General features: G+C 35.7%; 1 protein-coding gene across 1 annotated transcript in view; it reads right to left on the bottom strand.

Moving 5' to 3' along the window:
* LOC308318659 (dendritic cell-specific transmembrane protein-like) overlaps positions 1-17,403 on the bottom strand; it is a gene marked incomplete at both ends in the record, with an annotated part of 68,800 nt that extends 51,397 nt beyond the window's left edge. The window contains 2 exons of the mRNA XM_080768283.1: positions 15,562-16,360; positions 17,399-17,403. Coding sequence (XP_080624409.1) covers positions 15,562-16,360; positions 17,399-17,403 — 804 coding nt within the window. The remainder of the gene's footprint in view (positions 1-15,561; positions 16,361-17,398) is intronic.
* Positions 17,404-18,964: the final 1,561 nt, after the last annotated feature.

Raw genomic sequence — 18,964 nt, 5'->3', positions numbered from 1 at the left:
GCGGAGTGTTGCGGAGGAAAAATTGTGGAGTGTTGCGGAGGATGAGAAACATTAGCAAATTGCGGAGTGTTAAAAAAAAACAAAAAAACGATGGGTTATAGCCCACCGTTTTTTGTATTTTTTCATTTTTGTCAAATCGTCAAAAATGATGAAAAACGGCGTGCTATAGTATGCCGTACGATATGGGCTATAGCCCATGGTCCAAAATGATGAGAAATGAGGATATCTTTTTCTTCAAAATTTCAAAAAACATGGGCTATAACCCATCGTTTTTTTTTTTTTTTTTTTCAAATCGTCAAAAATGATGAAAAACGGCGTGCTATAGTATGCCGTACGATATGGGCTATAGCCCATGGTCCAAAATGATGAGAAATGAGGATATCTTTTTCTTCAAAATTTCAAAAAACATGGGCTATAACCCATCGTTTTTTTTATTTTTTCATTTTTGTCAAATCATCAAAAATGATGAAAAACGGCACGCTATAGTATGCCGTACGATATAGGCTATAGCCCATGGTCCAAAATGATGAGAAACGAGGATAACTTTTTTTTTCAAAATTTCAAAAAACATGGGCTATAACCCATCGTTTATTTTTTATTTTTTAATTTTTGTCAAATCATCAAAAATGATGAAAAACGGCGTGCTATAGTATGCCGTACGATATGGGCTATAGCCCATGGTCCAAAATGATGAGAAACGAGGATAACTTTTTTTTCAAAATTTCAAAAAACATGGGCTATAACCCATCGTTTTTTTAATTTTTTCATTTTTGTCAAATCATCAAAAATGATGAAAAACGGCACGCTATAGTATGCCGTACGATATAGGCTATAGCCCATGGTCCAAAATGATGAGAAAAACGTCTAAAAATAGACGTCTAAAACACGTCTAAAATAGACGTGTTTTAGACGTCTATTTTTAGACGTCTACTTGTGTTGCGGAGGAATTGCGGAGTGTTGCGGAAAAATTGCGGAGTGTTGCGGAGGAAAAATTGTGGAGTGTTGCGGAGGATGAGAAACATTAGCAAATTGCGGAGTGTTAAAAAAAAACAAAAAAACGATGGGTTATAGCCCACCGTTTTTTGTATTTTTTCATTTTTGTCAAATCGTCAAAAATGATGAAAAACGGCGTGCTATAGTATGCCGTACGATATGGGCTATAGCCCATGGTCCAAAATGATGAGAAATGAGGATATCTTTTTCTTCAAAATTTCAAAAAACATGGGCTATAACCCATCGTTTTTTTTATTTTTTCATTTTTGTCAAATCATCAAAAATGATGAAAAACGGCACGCTATAGTATGCCGTACGATATAGGCTATAGCCCATGGTCCAAAATGATGAGAAACGAGGATAACTTTTTTTTTCAAAATTTCAAAAAACATGGGCTATAACCCATCGTTTTTTTCATTTTTTCATTTTTGTCAAATCATCAAAAATGATGAAAAACGGCACGCTATAGTATGCCGTACGATATAGGCTATAGCCCATGGTCCAAAATGATGAGAAATGAGGATATCTTTTTTTTCTAAATTTCAAAAAACATGGGCTATAACCCATCGTTTTTTTTTCATTTTTGTCAAATCATCAAAAATGATGAAAAACGGCGTGCTATAGTATGCCGTACGATATGGGCTATAGCCCATGGTCCAAAATTATGAGAAACGAGGATAACTTTTTTTTCAAAATTTCAAAAAACATGGGCTATAACCCATCGTTTTTTTTATTTTTTCATTTTTGTCAAATCGTCAAAAATGATGAAAAACGGCGTGCTATAGTATGCCGTACGATATGGGCTATAACCCATGGTCCAAAATGATGAGAAATGAGGATATCTTTTTTTTCTAAATTTCAAAAAACATGGGCTATAACCCATCGTTTTTTTTTTTCATTTTTGTCAAATCATCAAAAATGATGAAAAACGGCGTGCTATAGTATGCCGTACGATATGGGCTATAGCCCATGGTCCAAAATGATGAGAAACGAGGATAACTTTTTTTTTTTCAAAATTTCAAAAAACATGGGCTATAACCCATCGTTTTTTTTTAATTTTTAAATTTTTGTCAAATCATCAAAAATGATGAAAAACGGCGTGCTATAGTATGCCGTACGATATGGGCTATAACCCATGGTCCAAAATGATGAGAAATGAGGATATCTTTTTTTTCTAAATTTCAAAAAACATGGGCTATAACCCATCGTTTTTTTTTTCATTTTTGTCAAATCATCAAAAATGATGAAAAACGGCGTGCTATAGTATGCCGTACGATATGGGCTATAGCCCATGGTCCAAAATGATGAGAAACGAGGATAACTTTTTTTTTTTCAAAATTTCAAAAAACATGGGCTATAACCCATCGTTTATTTTTTATTTTTTAATTTTTGTCAAATCATCAAAAATGATGAAAAACGGCGTGCTATAGTATGCCGTACGATATGGGCTATAGCCCATGGTCCAAAATGATGAGAAACGAGGATAACTTTTTTTTCAAAATTTCAAAAAACATGGGCTATAACCCATCGTTTTTTTAATTTTTTCATTTTTGTCAAATCATCAAAAATGATGAAAAACGGCACGCTATAGTATGCCGTACGATATAGGCTATAGCCCATGGTCCAAAATGATGAGAAAAACGTCTAAAAATAGACGTCTAAAACACGTCTATTTTAGACGTGTTTTAGACGTCTATTTTTAGACGTCTACTTGTGTTGCGGAGGAATTGCGGAGTGTTGCGGAAAAATTGCGGAGTGTTGCGGAGGAAAAATTGTGGAGTGTTGCGGAGGATGAGAAACATTAGCAAATTGCGGAGTGTTAAAAAAAAACAAAAAAACGATGGGTTATAGCCCACCGTTTTTTGTATTTTTTCATTTTTGTCAAATCGTCAAAAATGATGAAAAACGGCGTGCTATAGTATGCCGTACGATATGGGCTATAGCCCATGGTCCAAAATGATGAGAAATGAGGATATCTTTTTTTTCTAAATTTCAAAAAACATGGGCTATAACCCATCGGTTTTTTTTTCATTTTTGTCAAATCATCAAAAATGATGAAAAACGGCGTGCTATAGTATGCCGTACGATATGGGCTATAGCCCATGGTCCAAAATTATGAGAAACGAGGATAACTTTTTTTTTTCCAAAATTTCAAAAAACATGGGCTATAACCCATCGTTTTTTTGTTTTTTTTTAAATTTTTGTCAAATCATCAAAAATGATGAAAAACGGCGTGCTATAGTATGCCGTACGATATGGGCTATAGCCCATGGTCCAAAATGATGAGAAACGAGGATAACTTTTTTTTCAAAATTTCAAAAAACATGGGCTATAACCCATCGTTTTTTTCATTTTTTCATTTTTGTCAAATCATCAAAAATGATGAAAAACGGCACGCTATAGTATGCCGTACGATATAGGCTATAGCCCATGGTCCAAAATGATGAGAAACGAGGATAACTTTTTTTTCAAAATTTCAAAAAACATGGGCTATAACCCATCGTTTTTTTTATTTTTTCATTTTTGTCAAATCATCAAAAATGATGAAAAACGGCACGCTATAGTATGCCGTACGATATAGGCTATAGCCCATGGTCCAAAATGATGAGAAACGAGGATAACTTTTTTTTTCAAAATTTCAAAAAACATGGGCTATAACCCATCGTTTTTTTCATTTTTTCATTTTTGTCAAATCATCAAAAATGATGAAAAACGGCACGCTATAGTATGCCGTACGATATAGGCTATAGCCCATGGTCCAAAAGGATGAGAAAAACGTCAAAAAATAGACGTCTAAAACACGTCTAAAATAGACGTGTTTTAGACGTCTATTTTTAGACGTCTACTTGTGTTGCGGAGGAATTGCGGAGTGTTGCGGAAAAATTGCGGAGTGTTGCGGAGGAAAAATTGTGGAGTGTTGCGGAGGATGAGAAACATTAGCAAATTGCGGAGTGTTAAAAAAAAAAAAAAAAACGATGGGTTATAGCCCACCGTTTTTTGTATTTTTTCATTTTTGTCAAATCGTCAAAAATGATGAAAAACGGCGTGCTATAGTATGCCGTACGATATGGGCTATAGCCCATGGTCCAAAATGATGAGAAATGAGGATATCTTTTTCTTCAAAATTTCAAAAAACATGGGCTATAACCCATCGTTTTTTTTATTTTTTCATTTTTGTCAAATCGTCAAAAATGATGAAAAACGGCGTGCTATAGTATGCCGTACGATATGGGCTATAGCCCATGGTCCAAAATGATGAGAAATGAGGATATCTTTTTCTTCAAAATTTCAAAAAACATGGGCTATAACCCATCGTTTTTGTCATTTTGTCATTTTTTTCAAATCCTCAAAAATGATGAAAAACGGTGCGCTATAGTATGCCGTACGATATGGGCTATAGCCCATGGTCCAAAATGATGAGAAACGAGGCTAACTTTTTTTTTCAAAATTTCAAAAAACATGGGCTATAACCCATCGTTTTTGTCATTTCGTCATTTTTTTCAAATCCTCAAAAATGATGAAAAACGGCGCGCTATAGTATGCCGTACGATATGGGCTATAGCCCATGGTCCAAAATGATGAGAAACGAGGCTAACTTTTTTTTTCGAAATTTCAAAAAACATGGGCTATAACCCATCGTTTTTGTCATTTCGTCATTTTTTTCAAATCCTCAAAAATGATGAAAAACGGCGCGCTATAGTATGCCGTACGATATGGGCTATAGCCCATGGTCCAAAATGATGAGAAACGAGGATAACCTTTTTTTCAAAATTTCAAAAAACATGGGCTATAACCCATCGTTTTTTTCATTTTTTCATTTTTGTCAAATCATCAAAAATGATGAAAAACGGCACGCTATAGTATGCCGTACGATATAGGCTATAGCCCATGGTCCAAAATGATGAGAAACGAGGATAACTTTTTTTTTTTTTTAATTTAAAAAAACATGGGCTATAACCCATCGTTTTTTTCATTTTTTCATTTTTGTCAAATCATCAAAAATGATGAAAAACGGCACGCTATAGTATGCCGTACGATATAGGCTATAGCCCATGGTCCAAAATGATGAGAAAAACGTCAAAAAATAGACGTCTAAAACACGTCTAAAATAGACGTGTTTTAGACGTCTATTTTTAGACGTCTACTTGTGTTGCGGAGGAATTGCGGAGTGTTGCGGAAAAATTGCGGAGTGTTGCGGAGGAAAAATTGTGGAGTGTTGCGGAGGATGAGAAACATTAGCAAATTGCGTAGTGTTAAAAAAAAAAAAAAAAACGATGGATTATAGCCCACCGTTTTTTGTATTTTTTCATTTTTGTCAAATCATCAAAAATGATGAAAAACGGCACGCTATAGTATGCCGTACGATATAGGCTATAGCCCATGGTCCAAAATGATGAGAAAAACGTCAAAAAATAGACGTCTAAAACACGTCTAAAATAGACGTGTTTTAGACGTCTATTTTTAGACGTCTACTTGTGTTGCGGAGGAATTGCGGAGTGTTGCGGAAAAATTGCGGAGTGTTGCGGAGGAAAAATTGTGGAGTGTTGCGGAGGATGAGAAACATTAGCAAATTGCGGAGTGTTAAAAAAAAAAAAAAAAACGATGGTTTATAGCCCACCGTTTTTTGTATTTTTTCATTTTTTTCAAATCGTCAAAAATGATGAAAAACGGCGTGCTATAGTATGCCGTACGATATGGGCTATAGCCCATGGTCCAAAATGATGAGAAATGAGGATATCTTTTTCTTCAAAATTTCAAAAAACATGGGCTATAACCCATCGTTTTTTTTTTTTTTTCATTTTTGTCAAATCGTCAAAAATGATGAAAAACGGCGTGCTATAGTATGCCGTACGATATGGGCTATAGCCCATGGTCCAAAATGATGAGAAATGAGGATATCTTTTTCTTCAAAATTTCAAAAAACATGGGCTATAACCCATCGTTTTTTTTATTTTTTCATTTTTGTCAAATCATCAAAAATGATGAAAAACGGCACGCTATAGTATGCCGTACGATATAGGCTATAGCCCATGGTCCAAAATGATGAGAAACGAGGATAACTTTTTTTTTCAAAATTTCAAAAAACATGGGCTATAACCCATCGTTTATTTTTTATTTTTTAATTTTTGTCAAATCATCAAAAATGATGAAAAACGGCGTGCTATAGTATGCCGTACGATATGGGCTATAGCCCATGGTCCAAAATGATGAGAAACGAGGATAACTTTTTTTTCAAAATTTCAAAAAACATGGGCTATAACCCATCGTTTTTTTAATTTTTTAATTTTTGTCAAATCATCAAAAATGATGAAAAACGGCACGCTATAGTATGCCGTACGATATAGGCTATAGCCCATGGTCCAAAATGATGAGAAAAACGTCTAAAAATAGACGTCTAAAACACGTCTAAAATAGACGTGTTTTAGACGTCTATTTTTAGACGTCTACTTGTGTTGCGGAGGAATTGCGGAGTGTTGCGGAAAAATTGCGGAGTGTTGCGGAGGAAAAATTGTGGAGTGTTGCGGAGGATGAGAAACATTAGCAAATTGCGGAGTGTTAAAAAAAAACAAAAAAACGATGGGTTATAGCCCACCGTTTTTTGTATTTTTTCATTTTTGTCAAATCGTCAAAAATGATGAAAAACGGCGTGCTATAGTATGCCGTACGATATGGGCTATATCCCATGGTCCAAAATGATGAGAAATGAGGATATCTTTTTCTTCAAAATTTCAAAAAACATGGGCTATAACCCATCGTTTTTTTTATTTTTTCATTTTTGTCAAATCATCAAAAATGATGAAAAACGGCACGCTATAGTATGCCGTACGATATAGGCTATAGCCCATGGTCCAAAATGATGAGAAACGAGGATAACTTTTTTTTTCAAAATTTCAAAAAACATGGGCTATAACCCATCGTTTTTTTCATTTTTTCATTTTTGTCAAATCATCAAAAATGATGAAAAACGGCACGCTATAGTATGCCGTACGATATAGGCTATAGCCCATGGTCCAAAATGATGAGAAATGAGGATATCTTTTTTTTCTAAATTTCAAAAAACATGGGCTATAACCCATCGTTTTTTTTTCATTTTTGTCAAATCATCAAAAATGATGAAAAACGGCGTGCTATAGTATGCCGTACGATATGGGCTATAGCCCATGGTCCAAAATTATGAGAAACGAGGATAACTTTTTTTTCAAAATTTCAAAAAACATGGGCTATAACCCATCGTTTTTTTTATTTTTTCATTTTTGTCAAATCGTCAAAAATGATGAAAAACGGCGTGCTATAGTATGCCGTACGATATGGGCTATAACCCATGGTCCAAAATGATGAGAAATGAGGATATCTTTTTTTTCTAAATTTCAAAAAACATGGGCTATAACCCATCGTTTTTTTTTTTCATTTTTGTCAAATCATCAAAAATGATGAAAAACGGCGTGCTATAGTATGCCGTACGATATGGGCTATAGCCCATGGTCCAAAATGATGAGAAACGAGGATAACTTTTTTTTTTTCAAAATTTCAAAAAACATGGGCTATAACCCATCGTTTTTTTTAAATTTTTAAATTTTTGTCAAATCATCAAAAATGATGAAAAACGGCGTGCTATAGTATGCCGTACGATATGGGCTATAACCCATGGTCCAAAATGATGAGAAATGAGGATATCTTTTTTTTCTAAATTTCAAAAAACATGGGCTATAACCCATCGTTTTTTTTTTCATTTTTGTCAAATCATCAAAAATGATGAAAAACGGCGTGCTATAGTATGCCGTACGATATGGGCTATAGCCCATGGTCCAAAATGATGAGAAACGAGGATAACTTTTTTTTCAAAATTTCAAAAAACATGGGCTATAACCCATCGTTTTTTTAATTTTTTCATTTTTGTCAAATCATCAAAAATGATGAAAAACGGCACGCTATAGTATGCCGTACGATATAGGCTATAGCCCATGGTCCAAAATGATGAGAAAAACGTCTAAAAATAGACGTCTAAAACACGTCTATTTTAGACGTGTTTTAGACGTCTATTTTTAGACGTCTACTTGTGTTGCGGAGGAATTGCGGAGTGTTGCGGAAAAATTGCGGAGTGTTGCGGAGGAAAAATTGTGGAGTGTTGCGGAGGATGAGAAACATTAGCAAATTGCGGAGTGTTAAAAAAAAAAAAAAAAACGATGGGTTATAGCCCACCGTTTTTTGTATTTTTTCATTTTTGTCAAATCGTCAAAAATGATGAAAAACGGCGTGCTATAGTATGCCGTACGATATGGGCTATAGCCCATGGTCCAAAATGATGAGAAATGAGGATATCTTTTTCTTCAAAATTTCAAAAAACATGGGCTATAACCCATCGTTTTTGTCATTTTGTCATTTTTTTCAAATCCTCAAAAATGATGAAAAACGGTGCGCTATAGTATGCCGTACGATATGGGCTATAGCCCATGGTCCAAAATGATGAGAAACGAGGCTAACTTTTTTTTTCAAAATTTCAAAAAACATGGGCTATAACCCATCGTTTTTGTCATTTCGTCATTTTTTTCAAATCCTCAAAAATGATGAAAAACGGCGCGCTATAGTATGCCGTACGATATGGGCTATAGCCCATGGTCCAAAATGATGAGAAACGAGGATAACTTTTTTTTTTTCAAAATTTCAAAAAACATGGGCTATAACCCATCGTTTATTTTTTATTTTTTAATTTTTGTCAAATCATCAAAAATGATGAAAAACGGCGTGCTATAGTATGCCGTACGATATGGGCTATAGCCCATGGTCCAAAATGATGAGAAACGAGGATAACTTTTTTTTCAAAATTTCAAAAAACATGGGCTATAACCCATCGTTTTTTTAATTTTTTCATTTTTGTCAAATCATCAAAAATGATGAAAAACGGCACGCTATAGTATGCCGTACGATATAGGCTATAGCCCATGGTCCAAAATGATGAGAAAAACGTCTAAAAATAGACGTCTAAAACACGTCTATTTTAGACGTGTTTTAGACGTCTATTTTTAGACGTCTACTTGTGTTGCGGAGGAATTGCGGAGTGTTGCGGAAAAATTGCGGAGTGTTGCGGAGGAAAAATTGTGGAGTGTTGCGGAGGATGAGAAACATTAGCAAATTGCGGAGTGTTAAAAAAAAACAAAAAAACGATGGGTTATAGCCCACCGTTTTTTGTATTTTTTCATTTTTGTCAAATCGTCAAAAATGATGAAAAACGGCGTGCTATAGTATGCCGTACGATATGGGCTATAGCCCATGGTCCAAAATGATGAGAAATGAGGATATCTTTTTCTTCAAAATTTCAAAAAACATGGGCTATAACCCATCGTTTTTTTTATTTTTTCATTTTTGTCAAATCATCAAAAATGATGAAAAACGGCACGCTATAGTATGCCGTACGATATAGGCTATAGCCCATGGTCCAAAATGATGAGAAACGAGGATAACTTTTTTTTTCAAAATTTCAAAAAACATGGGCTATAACCCATCGTTTTTTTCATTTTTTCATTTTTGTCAAATCATCAAAAATGATGAAAAACGGCACGCTATAGTATGCCGTACGATATAGGCTATAGCCCATGGTCCAAAATGATGAGAAATGAGGATATCTTTTTTTTCTAAATTTCAAAAAACATGGGCTATAACCCATCGGTTTTTTTTTCATTTTTGTCAAATCATCAAAAATGATGAAAAACGGCGTGCTATAGTATGCCGTACGATATGGGCTATAGCCCATGGTCCAAAATTATGAGAAACGAGGATAACTTTTTTTTTTCCAAAATTTCAAAAAACATGGGCTATAACCCATCGTTTTTTTTTTTTTTTTTTTAATTTTTGTCAAATCATCAAAAATGATGAAAAACGGCGTGCTATAGTATGCCGTACGATATGGGCTATAGCCCATGGTCCAAAATGATGAGAAACGAGGATAACTTTTTTTTCAAAATTTCAAAAAACATGGGCTATAACCCATCGTTTTTTTCATTTTTTCATTTTTGTCAAATCATCAAAAATGATGAAAAACGGCACGCTATAGTATGCCGTACGATATAGGCTATAGCCCATGGTCCAAAATGATGAGAAACGAGGATAACTTTTTTTTCAAAATTTCAAAAAACATGGGCTATAACCCATCGTTTTTTTTATTTTTTCATTTTTGTCAAATCATCAAAAATGATGAAAAACGGCACGCTATAGTATGCCGTACGATATAGGCTATAGCCCATGGTCCAAAATGATGAGAAACGAGGATAACTTTTTTTTTCAAAATTTCAAAAAACATGGGCTATAACCCATCGTTTTTTTCATTTTTTCATTTTTGTCAAATCATCAAAAATGATGAAAAACGGCACGCTATAGTATGCCGTACGATATAGGCTATAGCCCATGGTCCAAAAGGATGAGAAAAACGTCAAAAAATAGACGTCTAAAACACGTCTAAAATAGACGTGTTTTAGACGTCTATTTTTAGACGTCTACTTGTGTTGCGGAGGAATTGCGGAGTGTTGCGGAAAAATTGCGGAGTGTTGCGGAGGAAAAATTGTGGAGTGTTGCGGAGGATGAGAAACATTAGCAAATTGCGGAGTGTTAAAAAAAAAAAAAAAAACGATGGGTTATAGCCCACCGTTTTTTGTATTTTTTCATTTTTGTCAAATCGTCAAAAATGATGAAAAACGGCGTGCTATAGTATGCCGTACGATATGGGCTATAGCCCATGGTCCAAAATGATGAGAAATGAGGATATCTTTTTCTTCAAAATTTCAAAAAACATGGGCTATAACCCATCGTTTTTTTTATTTTTTCATTTTTGTCAAATCGTCAAAAATGATGAAAAACGGCGTGCTATAGTATGCCGTACGATATGGGCTATAGCCCATGGTCCAAAATGATGAGAAATGAGGATATCTTTTTCTTCAAAATTTCAAAAAACATGGGCTATAACCCATCGTTTTTGTCATTTTGTCATTTTTTTCAAATCCTCAAAAATGATGAAAAACGGTGCGCTATAGTATGCCGTACGATATGGGCTATAGCCCATGGTCCAAAATGATGAGAAACGAGGCTAACTTTTTTTTTCAAAATTTCAAAAAACATGGGCTATAACCCATCGTTTTTGTCATTTCGTCATTTTTTTCAAATCCTCAAAAATGATGAAAAACGGCGCGCTATAGTATGCCGTACGATATGGGCTATAGCCCATGGTCCAAAATGATGAGAAACGAGGCTAACTTTTTTTTTCGAAATTTCAAAAAACATGGGCTATAACCCATCGTTTTTGTCATTTCGTCATTTTTTTCAAATCCTCAAAAATGATGAAAAACGGCGCGCTATAGTATGCCGTACGATATGGGCTATAGCCCATGGTCCAAAATGATGAGAAACGAGGATAACCTTTTTTTCAAAATTTCAAAAAACATGGGCTATAACCCATCGTTTTTTTCATTTTTTCATTTTTGTCAAATCATCAAAAATGATGAAAAACGGCACGCTATAGTATGCCGTACGATATAGGCTATAGCCCATGGTCCAAAATGATGAGAAACGAGGATAACTTTTTTTTTTTTTTAATTTAAAAAAACATGGGCTATAACCCATCGTTTTTTTCATTTTTTCATTTTTGTCAAATCATCAAAAATGATGAAAAACGGCACGCTATAGTATGCCGTACGATATAGGCTATAGCCCATGGTCCAAAATGATGAGAAAAACGTCTAAAAATAGACGTCTAAAACACGTCTAAAATAGACGTGTTTTAGACGTCTATTTTTAGACGTCTACTTGTGTTGCGGAGGAATTGCGGAGTGTTGCGGAAAAATTGCGGAGTGTTGCGGAGGAAAAATTGTGGAGTGTTGCGGAGGATGAGAAACATTAGCAAATTGCGGAGTGTTAAAAAAAAAAAAAAAAACGATGGGTTATAGCCCATCGTTTTTTGTATTTTTTCATTTTTGTAAAATCGTCAAAAATGATGAAAAACGGCGTGCTATAGTATGCCGTACGATATGGGCTATAGCCCATGGTCCAAAATGATGAGAAACGAGGATAACTTTTTTTTCAAAATTTCAAAAAACATGGGCTATAACCCATCGTTTTTTTTATTTTTTCATTTTTGTCAAATCATCAAAAATGATGAAAAACGGCACGCTATAGTATGCCGTACGATATAGGCTATAGCCCATGGTCCAAAATGATGAGAAACGAGGATAACTTTTTTTTTCAAAATTTCAAAAAACATGGGCTATAACCCATCGTTTTTTTCATTTTTTCATTTTTGTCAAATCATCAAAAATGATGAAAAACGGCACGCTATAGTATGCCGTACGATATAGGCTATAGCCCATGGTCCAAAATGATGAGAAAAACGTCAAAAAATAGACGTCTAAAACACGTCTAAAATAGACGTGTTTTAGACGTCTATTTTTAGACGTCTACTTGTGTTGCGGAGGAATTGCGGAGTGTTGCGGAAAAATTGCGGAGTGTTGCGGAGGAAAAATTGTGGAGTGTTGCGGAGGATGAGAAACATTATCAAATTGCGTAGTGTTAAAAAAAAAAAAAAAAACGATGGATTATAGCCCACCGTTTTTTGTATTTTTTCATTTTTGTCAAATCATCAAAAATGATGAAAAACGGCACGCTATAGTATGCCGTACGATATAGGCTATAGCCCATGGTCCAAAATGATGAGAAAAACGTCAAAAAATAGACGTCTAAAACACGTCTAAAATAGACGTGTTTTAGACGTCTATTTTTAGACGTCTACTTGTGTTGCGGAGGAATTGCGGAGTGTTGCGGAAAAATTGCGGAGTGTTGCGGAGGAAAAATTGTGGAGTGTTGCGGAGGATGAGAAACATTAGCAAATTGCGGAGTGTTAAAAAAAAAAAAAAAAACGATGGTTTATAGCCCACCGTTTTTTGTATTTTTTCATTTTTTTCAAATCGTCAAAAATGATGAAAAACGGCGTGCTATAGTATGCCGTACGATATGGGCTATAGCCCATGGTCCAAAATGATGAGAAATGAGGATATCTTTTTCTTCAAAATTTCAAAAAACATGGGCTATAACCCATCGTTTTTTTTTTTTTTTCATTTTTGTCAAATCGTCAAAAATGATGAAAAACGGCGTGCTATAGTATGCCGTACGATATGGGCTATAGCCCATGGTCCAAAATGATGAGAAATGAGGATATCTTTTTCTTCAAAATTTCAAAAAACATGGGCTATAACCCATCGTTTTTTTTATTTTTTCATTTTTGTCAAATCATCAAAAATGATGAAAAACGGCACGCTATAGTATGCCGTACGATATAGGCTATAGCCCATGGTCCAAAATGATGAGAAACGAGGATAACTTTTTTTTTCAAAATTTCAAAAAACATGGGCTATAACCCATCGTTTTTTTCATTTTTTCATTTTTGTCAAATCATCAAAAATGATGAAAAACGGCACGCTATAGTATGCCGTACGATATAGGCTATAGCCCATGGTCCAAAATGATGAGAAATGAGGATATCTTTTTTTTCTACATTTCAAAAAACATGGGCTATAACCCATCGTTTTTTTTTCATTTTTGTCAAATCATCAAAAATGATGAAAAACGGCGTGCTATAGTATGCCGTACGATATGGGCTATAGCCCATGGTCCAAAATTATGAGAAACGAGGATAACTTTTTTTTTCCCAAAATTTCAAAAAACATGGGCTATAACCCATCGTTTTTTTTTAATTTTTTAATTTTTGTCAAATCATCAAAAATGATGAAAAATGGCGTGCTATAGTATGCCGTACGATATGGGCTATAGCCCATGGTCCAAAATGATGAGAAACGAGGATAACTTCTTTTTCAAAATTTCAAAAAACATGGGCTATAACCCATCGTTTTTTTTATTTTTTCATTTTTGTCAAATCATCAAAAATGATGAAAAACGGCGTGCTATAGTATGCCGTACGATATAGGCTATAGCCCATGGTCCAAAATGATGAGAAATGAGGATATCTTTTTTTTCTAAATTTCAAAAAACATGGGCTATAACCCATCGCTTTTTTTTTCATTTTTTCATTTTTGTCAAATCATCAAAAATGATGAAAAACGGCGTGCTATAGTATGCCGTACGATATGGGCTATAGCCCATGGTCCAAAATGATGAGAAACGAGGATAACTTTTTTTTCAAAATTTCAAAAAACATGGGCTATAACCCATCGTTTTTTTCATTTTTTCATTTTTGTCAAATCATCAAAAATGATGAAAAACGGCACGCTATAGTATGCCGTACGATATAGGCTATAGCCCATGGTCCAAAATGATGAGAAACGAGGATAACTTTTTTTTTTCAAAATTTAAAAAAACATGGGCTATAACCCATCGTTTTTTTTATTTTTTCATTTTTGTCAAATCATCAAAAATGATGAAAAACGGCACGCTATAGTATGCCGTACGATATGGGCTATAGCGGTCCAAAATGATGAGAAAAACGTCTAAAAATAGACGTCTAAAACACGTCTAAAATAGATTTAGATCTAATATAATACGATATAATACGTTATACGAGGCTAACTTTTTTTTTTGAAATTTCAAAAAACATGGGCTATAACCCATCGTTTTTGTCATTTCGTCATTTTTTTCAAATCCTCAAACATGATGAAAAACGGCGCGCTATAGTATGCCGTACGATATGGGCTATAGCCCATGGTCCAAAATAATGAGAAACGAGGCTAACCTTTTTTTTCAAAATTTCAAAAAACATGGGCTATAACCCATCGTTTTTGTCATTTCGTCATTTTTTTAAATCCTCAAAAATGATGAAAAACGGCGCGCTATCGTATGCCGTACGATATGGGCTATAGCTCATGGTCCAAAATGATGAGAAACGAGGATAACTCTTTTTTCAAAATTTCAAAAAACATGGGCTATAACCCATCGTTTTTTTCATTTTTTTCAAATCCTCAAAAATGATGAAAAACGGCGTGCTATAGTATGCCGTACGATATGGGCTATAGCCCATGGTCCAAAATGATGAGAAACGAGGATAACTCTTTTTCAAAATTTCAAAAAACATGGGCTATAACCCATCTTTTTTTCAAATCCTCAAAAATGATGAAAAACGGCGTGGTCCAAAATGATGAAAAACGAGGATAAATGCTAATGTTTCTCATCCTCCGCAACACTCCGCAATTTGCTAATGTTTCTCATCCTCCGCAACACTCCGCAAATAAGAGTTTTATCTCGCTGCAAAGCTGGGTGCTATATGTTCCAAACATTGGAACTTCCCTATTGAAATAGAATGAGAACTTCCGCATTCCATTCTTACAATGGGAGTCTATGCTAGTGACGTAACTCTCTCTCTCTATGGGTCTGGAAGATATACTATCTGGGATTTGGCATTATTATATCATAATGTGAGTTTAAGTGTGGTCTTACGCATCAATATTGAGCTTGTAGATCTGCAATTTTGTCACTATTTCAGATTATTTTTGTAACAAATATATTATCATCACAATATCAAGATATTGCCTTGCTCTAATTATAGGTCTCGTTATAGTTTTACAAACATACTGTACCTACCTGGATGTTCTGCTTCTCATCAAAGGAGATGAATCTGCTGCTTATGAACTTGTTTTGATATTTCAAGTTGTTGCAATACTTCTTCACGTGCAGCACAATAAACGTCATGAGCAGGAGGAAGCTGAGTGCGGGGAACATTCTGTGACTCACAGAGGACACTGTGGGCAAAACAGACTGGACATGTATGGCTGTTTTGTTCAAATTCTGTCTGGCATCCACAAGTTTCTCCTCGAATTTGCCATCGTATATCTTGAGTGAAATATTAAGTTTGGAGTTAAAATGTACCACACTAATATCTGGTAATTCTGGCCTGAGCATGTCACCGACCCAGTTCAGCATCTTGATGTATTTTTCCAGTGGTGTGGCAATATATTCCTTCTTTGCTTGCAAGTTGCATATCATACTCCTGATGAGGCCTGTGAGGTTGTCTAATGTGTTCTGGACGTTCCTCAGCACCACAAAGCTGATCCAAGCGGTCAGCAGCAGCGTGCGACTCTGCTTCATAAAGCAGGAGATCAGAAACAGAATGGCAGCACAGTGTACCTTCTTTGAGAGGAAGAGAGTGAGCGCCAGCAGTGCTCCCACAGAGACTGCGGCGCCCCCAGCCACCTCCGCCTCATAGCTCAGCGTGTAGAGGATGTACAAGAGGAGCAGGGAGCCGAGCAGGAGACCGAATAGGAGGCAGGTGAGGAGGAGCAGGATTGTCGACCTCCAGCTGTCCCTGCTGGTGCCAGTTATGTAAACCTCCAAGGCCAGAGATCCGAGATCCCTAAAAAGCCTCTGAAAGAACACTCCAAATCTTTGCACAAGCACAGTGACAGCGGAAAGAAATGAGAACATAAAGTACTGTTTGTATTCGTAGCAAGACAAACAGTGAAGTAAAAGTATAAACCCTAAATCTATCTGTAGAGTTCAGCTGGGCTGCGTTGTGCGCTGCCTCTCCATAAACAGTGTTCATTTATACTCAAACCTTGGGTATTACTCATTTCCCAGTCATCTTCTTGGAGGCGGCACTTGAACATTTACAACGAAGCAGAAGTAAAACCAAAATAATAATAACACATTTTAGGTGATTCCCAAGAAATCTGTAGAAAGGCTCCAGCTCATCCCAAACGTTCCTCATTCGGGCATAAAGTGTGTGTATATGTGTGTGTGACTGTGTGTTGCTCTTTGCCCCCAAATCTATTCACTGAAAATAGCCAATTCACAACCTAGGCCTACAAGCTATTGCTATTGCTTGCTGGCTATTTTCGCAGATTATTACTCTATTATGACATATACCAGAGTAGGAACGCTTACTCCTTGAGTATTACTTCAAGAGTATCAAGAGAATCAAGAGTAATATAATATAATTCATATTATATTACATATTACCCCCCACCCGCAAAAAAGGGATCCTACAACAACACAATCTGTTTAGTCAGCTTATATTAGAAGTTAGAACTGAATTAAATAAATAATATAACTAATAATATAACTTCTTAATAATAAAGAAGTAGAAGAGCCACCAATCAGCCAAAAAGGCTATAAACAGCTAGAAGGTCCTGGGATCGATTCCCGCTGTGGGCGCTGGGGGCGTGTTCTCTCCTCCGTGTCATCAGTGCCCATACCCGAGGCAGGGTTGGCGAAAGGACATGCAAACTCTGTGTGGAGTTTGCATGTTCTCCCTGTGTCCCCTAGCCTAGGGTAGGTAAAACAAAACATGCAGTAACCCTGGTCCCTGGCCAGCCGGGGCGCCTGATGGAGGGGAAAGGAACTGGTCGGAATAACATGTTCCTTCCACGCGCTATGTCCAGCCGGGGAAACTCCCCCGTCAGGTGAAAAGAAGCATGGATACCTCATGCATAGAAGGAAGCATGTGGTTAATCTGCTGCCCCCCCAGGTTGGCAGAGGAAGTGTAGCGCCCAGGATTACATTAGATAATTGACACTGGGAGAAAAAATGGGTTGCAAAATCGTGGGATAAAAAAATGATATATAAAAAAAGGCTATAAAACAGAGCAGCAATCTCGCTTGACCTTTTAAATGAAATGTTTTCAAACGGTAGCTAACAAATCCTGAATAATATGTAATATGTTTATGTAGGTCAATCCTGTTTCATATATTTTAAGTGTTCTGACAATTTGTATGTTCTCTATGGAAACCCTGAGTCTCTGGAATAAAGTTTGAATTGAATGGAATGATTCTATGAACACAGTCAATTCCTCGGTTTAAATAAATCCATTTGTAGGCCAGATATTTCATTGTACCAAAATAAAAACCCAAATGTCAACTGTGTAGTTTCTGTGTAACTCTACAATAAATAAAACCACAATAAACTGGCAATAAACTGGCTCAACTTTCCAAAGCCAAATTAAACAGTTGAAATAGTGTGATGAATAGGGGCCATTTACTTGTAAGAGTACTTTCATATTGAATTGCTACTTTTACTTAAAGAAAATCTCTGGGCAGCACTGGGGATGAGTCACACAGCGGAGCGCCACTGACCCGTGGTGCAGATAAACTCAGTCACATTATGTCACACTACACGCCAGCATGCCACCGCAACAGGACGCAACATGCCACATGACGCTGGGTGACAGCACTGCTGGCCCCCTTTTAACCACAGCAAGGAAGTTGACCTTATATGGGCAAACATACAGTTTCGTTATGCATGTTAGTAGTACTCAATATGCAAATAGAGTCAGCTTAGGTCATCTGAATAAATATTGCTGGCATACCAACTGTTCAAGCACTTTTAAACAATGTTGAATATACTGAATTAGTTTATGGAAAAAAAGAAAAGAAAAATAAACCTGTTATAGAAGTAATTTTTATATAGTTGTACTCAGTTAACACAAAAGAATAGACTAAAATGTCATTACACTTGTTCATCGCCTTATCATCCTTCATAACTATTTATTGTGGCATAAAAGCACATTGAAGTCACATTGAGTCACATTGAATTCAATTGCTTAATACCATAATATGTGTTCTATGGCAGAGTATTATACTAAAGGTCAGGCATAATACTCAACAACTGAGCAAATGGAGTAAAGGGTATTATTTTGAAAAAGAGCATATTTTACCTAGCCTCATTATCAGATTCTACAGTTCACTCAGTGGAGTGGGCGGGGTCTATGGGCTGGAAACCAGGCTATAGTTTACCTTTACAGTACCTTTAGTATTGGTTCCCAAATGTTTTCAGCTCAAGACTCAAAATAATTATTTTGGTGTCTCTACAGGAGACATGGAAAATGAAATAATCACTATTTCAATAATAGTGAAAATTGCTGATTTACAAGCTGACACCGCAATGCATTAAACAAAGCATCCCACAAATGAGTGCTGACCCATTGTTTGGCAAATACTGATAAAGAGTAATGGGCTTTTTCAGAATGAATAATACTCAAGGCTTGAATGAA

The sequence above is a fragment of the Protomyctophum bolini genome (genome assembly GCF_963924005.1).
Source record: "Protomyctophum bolini genome assembly, chromosome: 7".
NCBI lineage: Eukaryota > Metazoa > Chordata > Actinopteri > Myctophiformes > Myctophidae > Protomyctophum > Protomyctophum bolini.
Note: the sequence above shows the minus strand (reverse complement) of the source record. Positions and strands in the feature narration are given on the sequence as shown.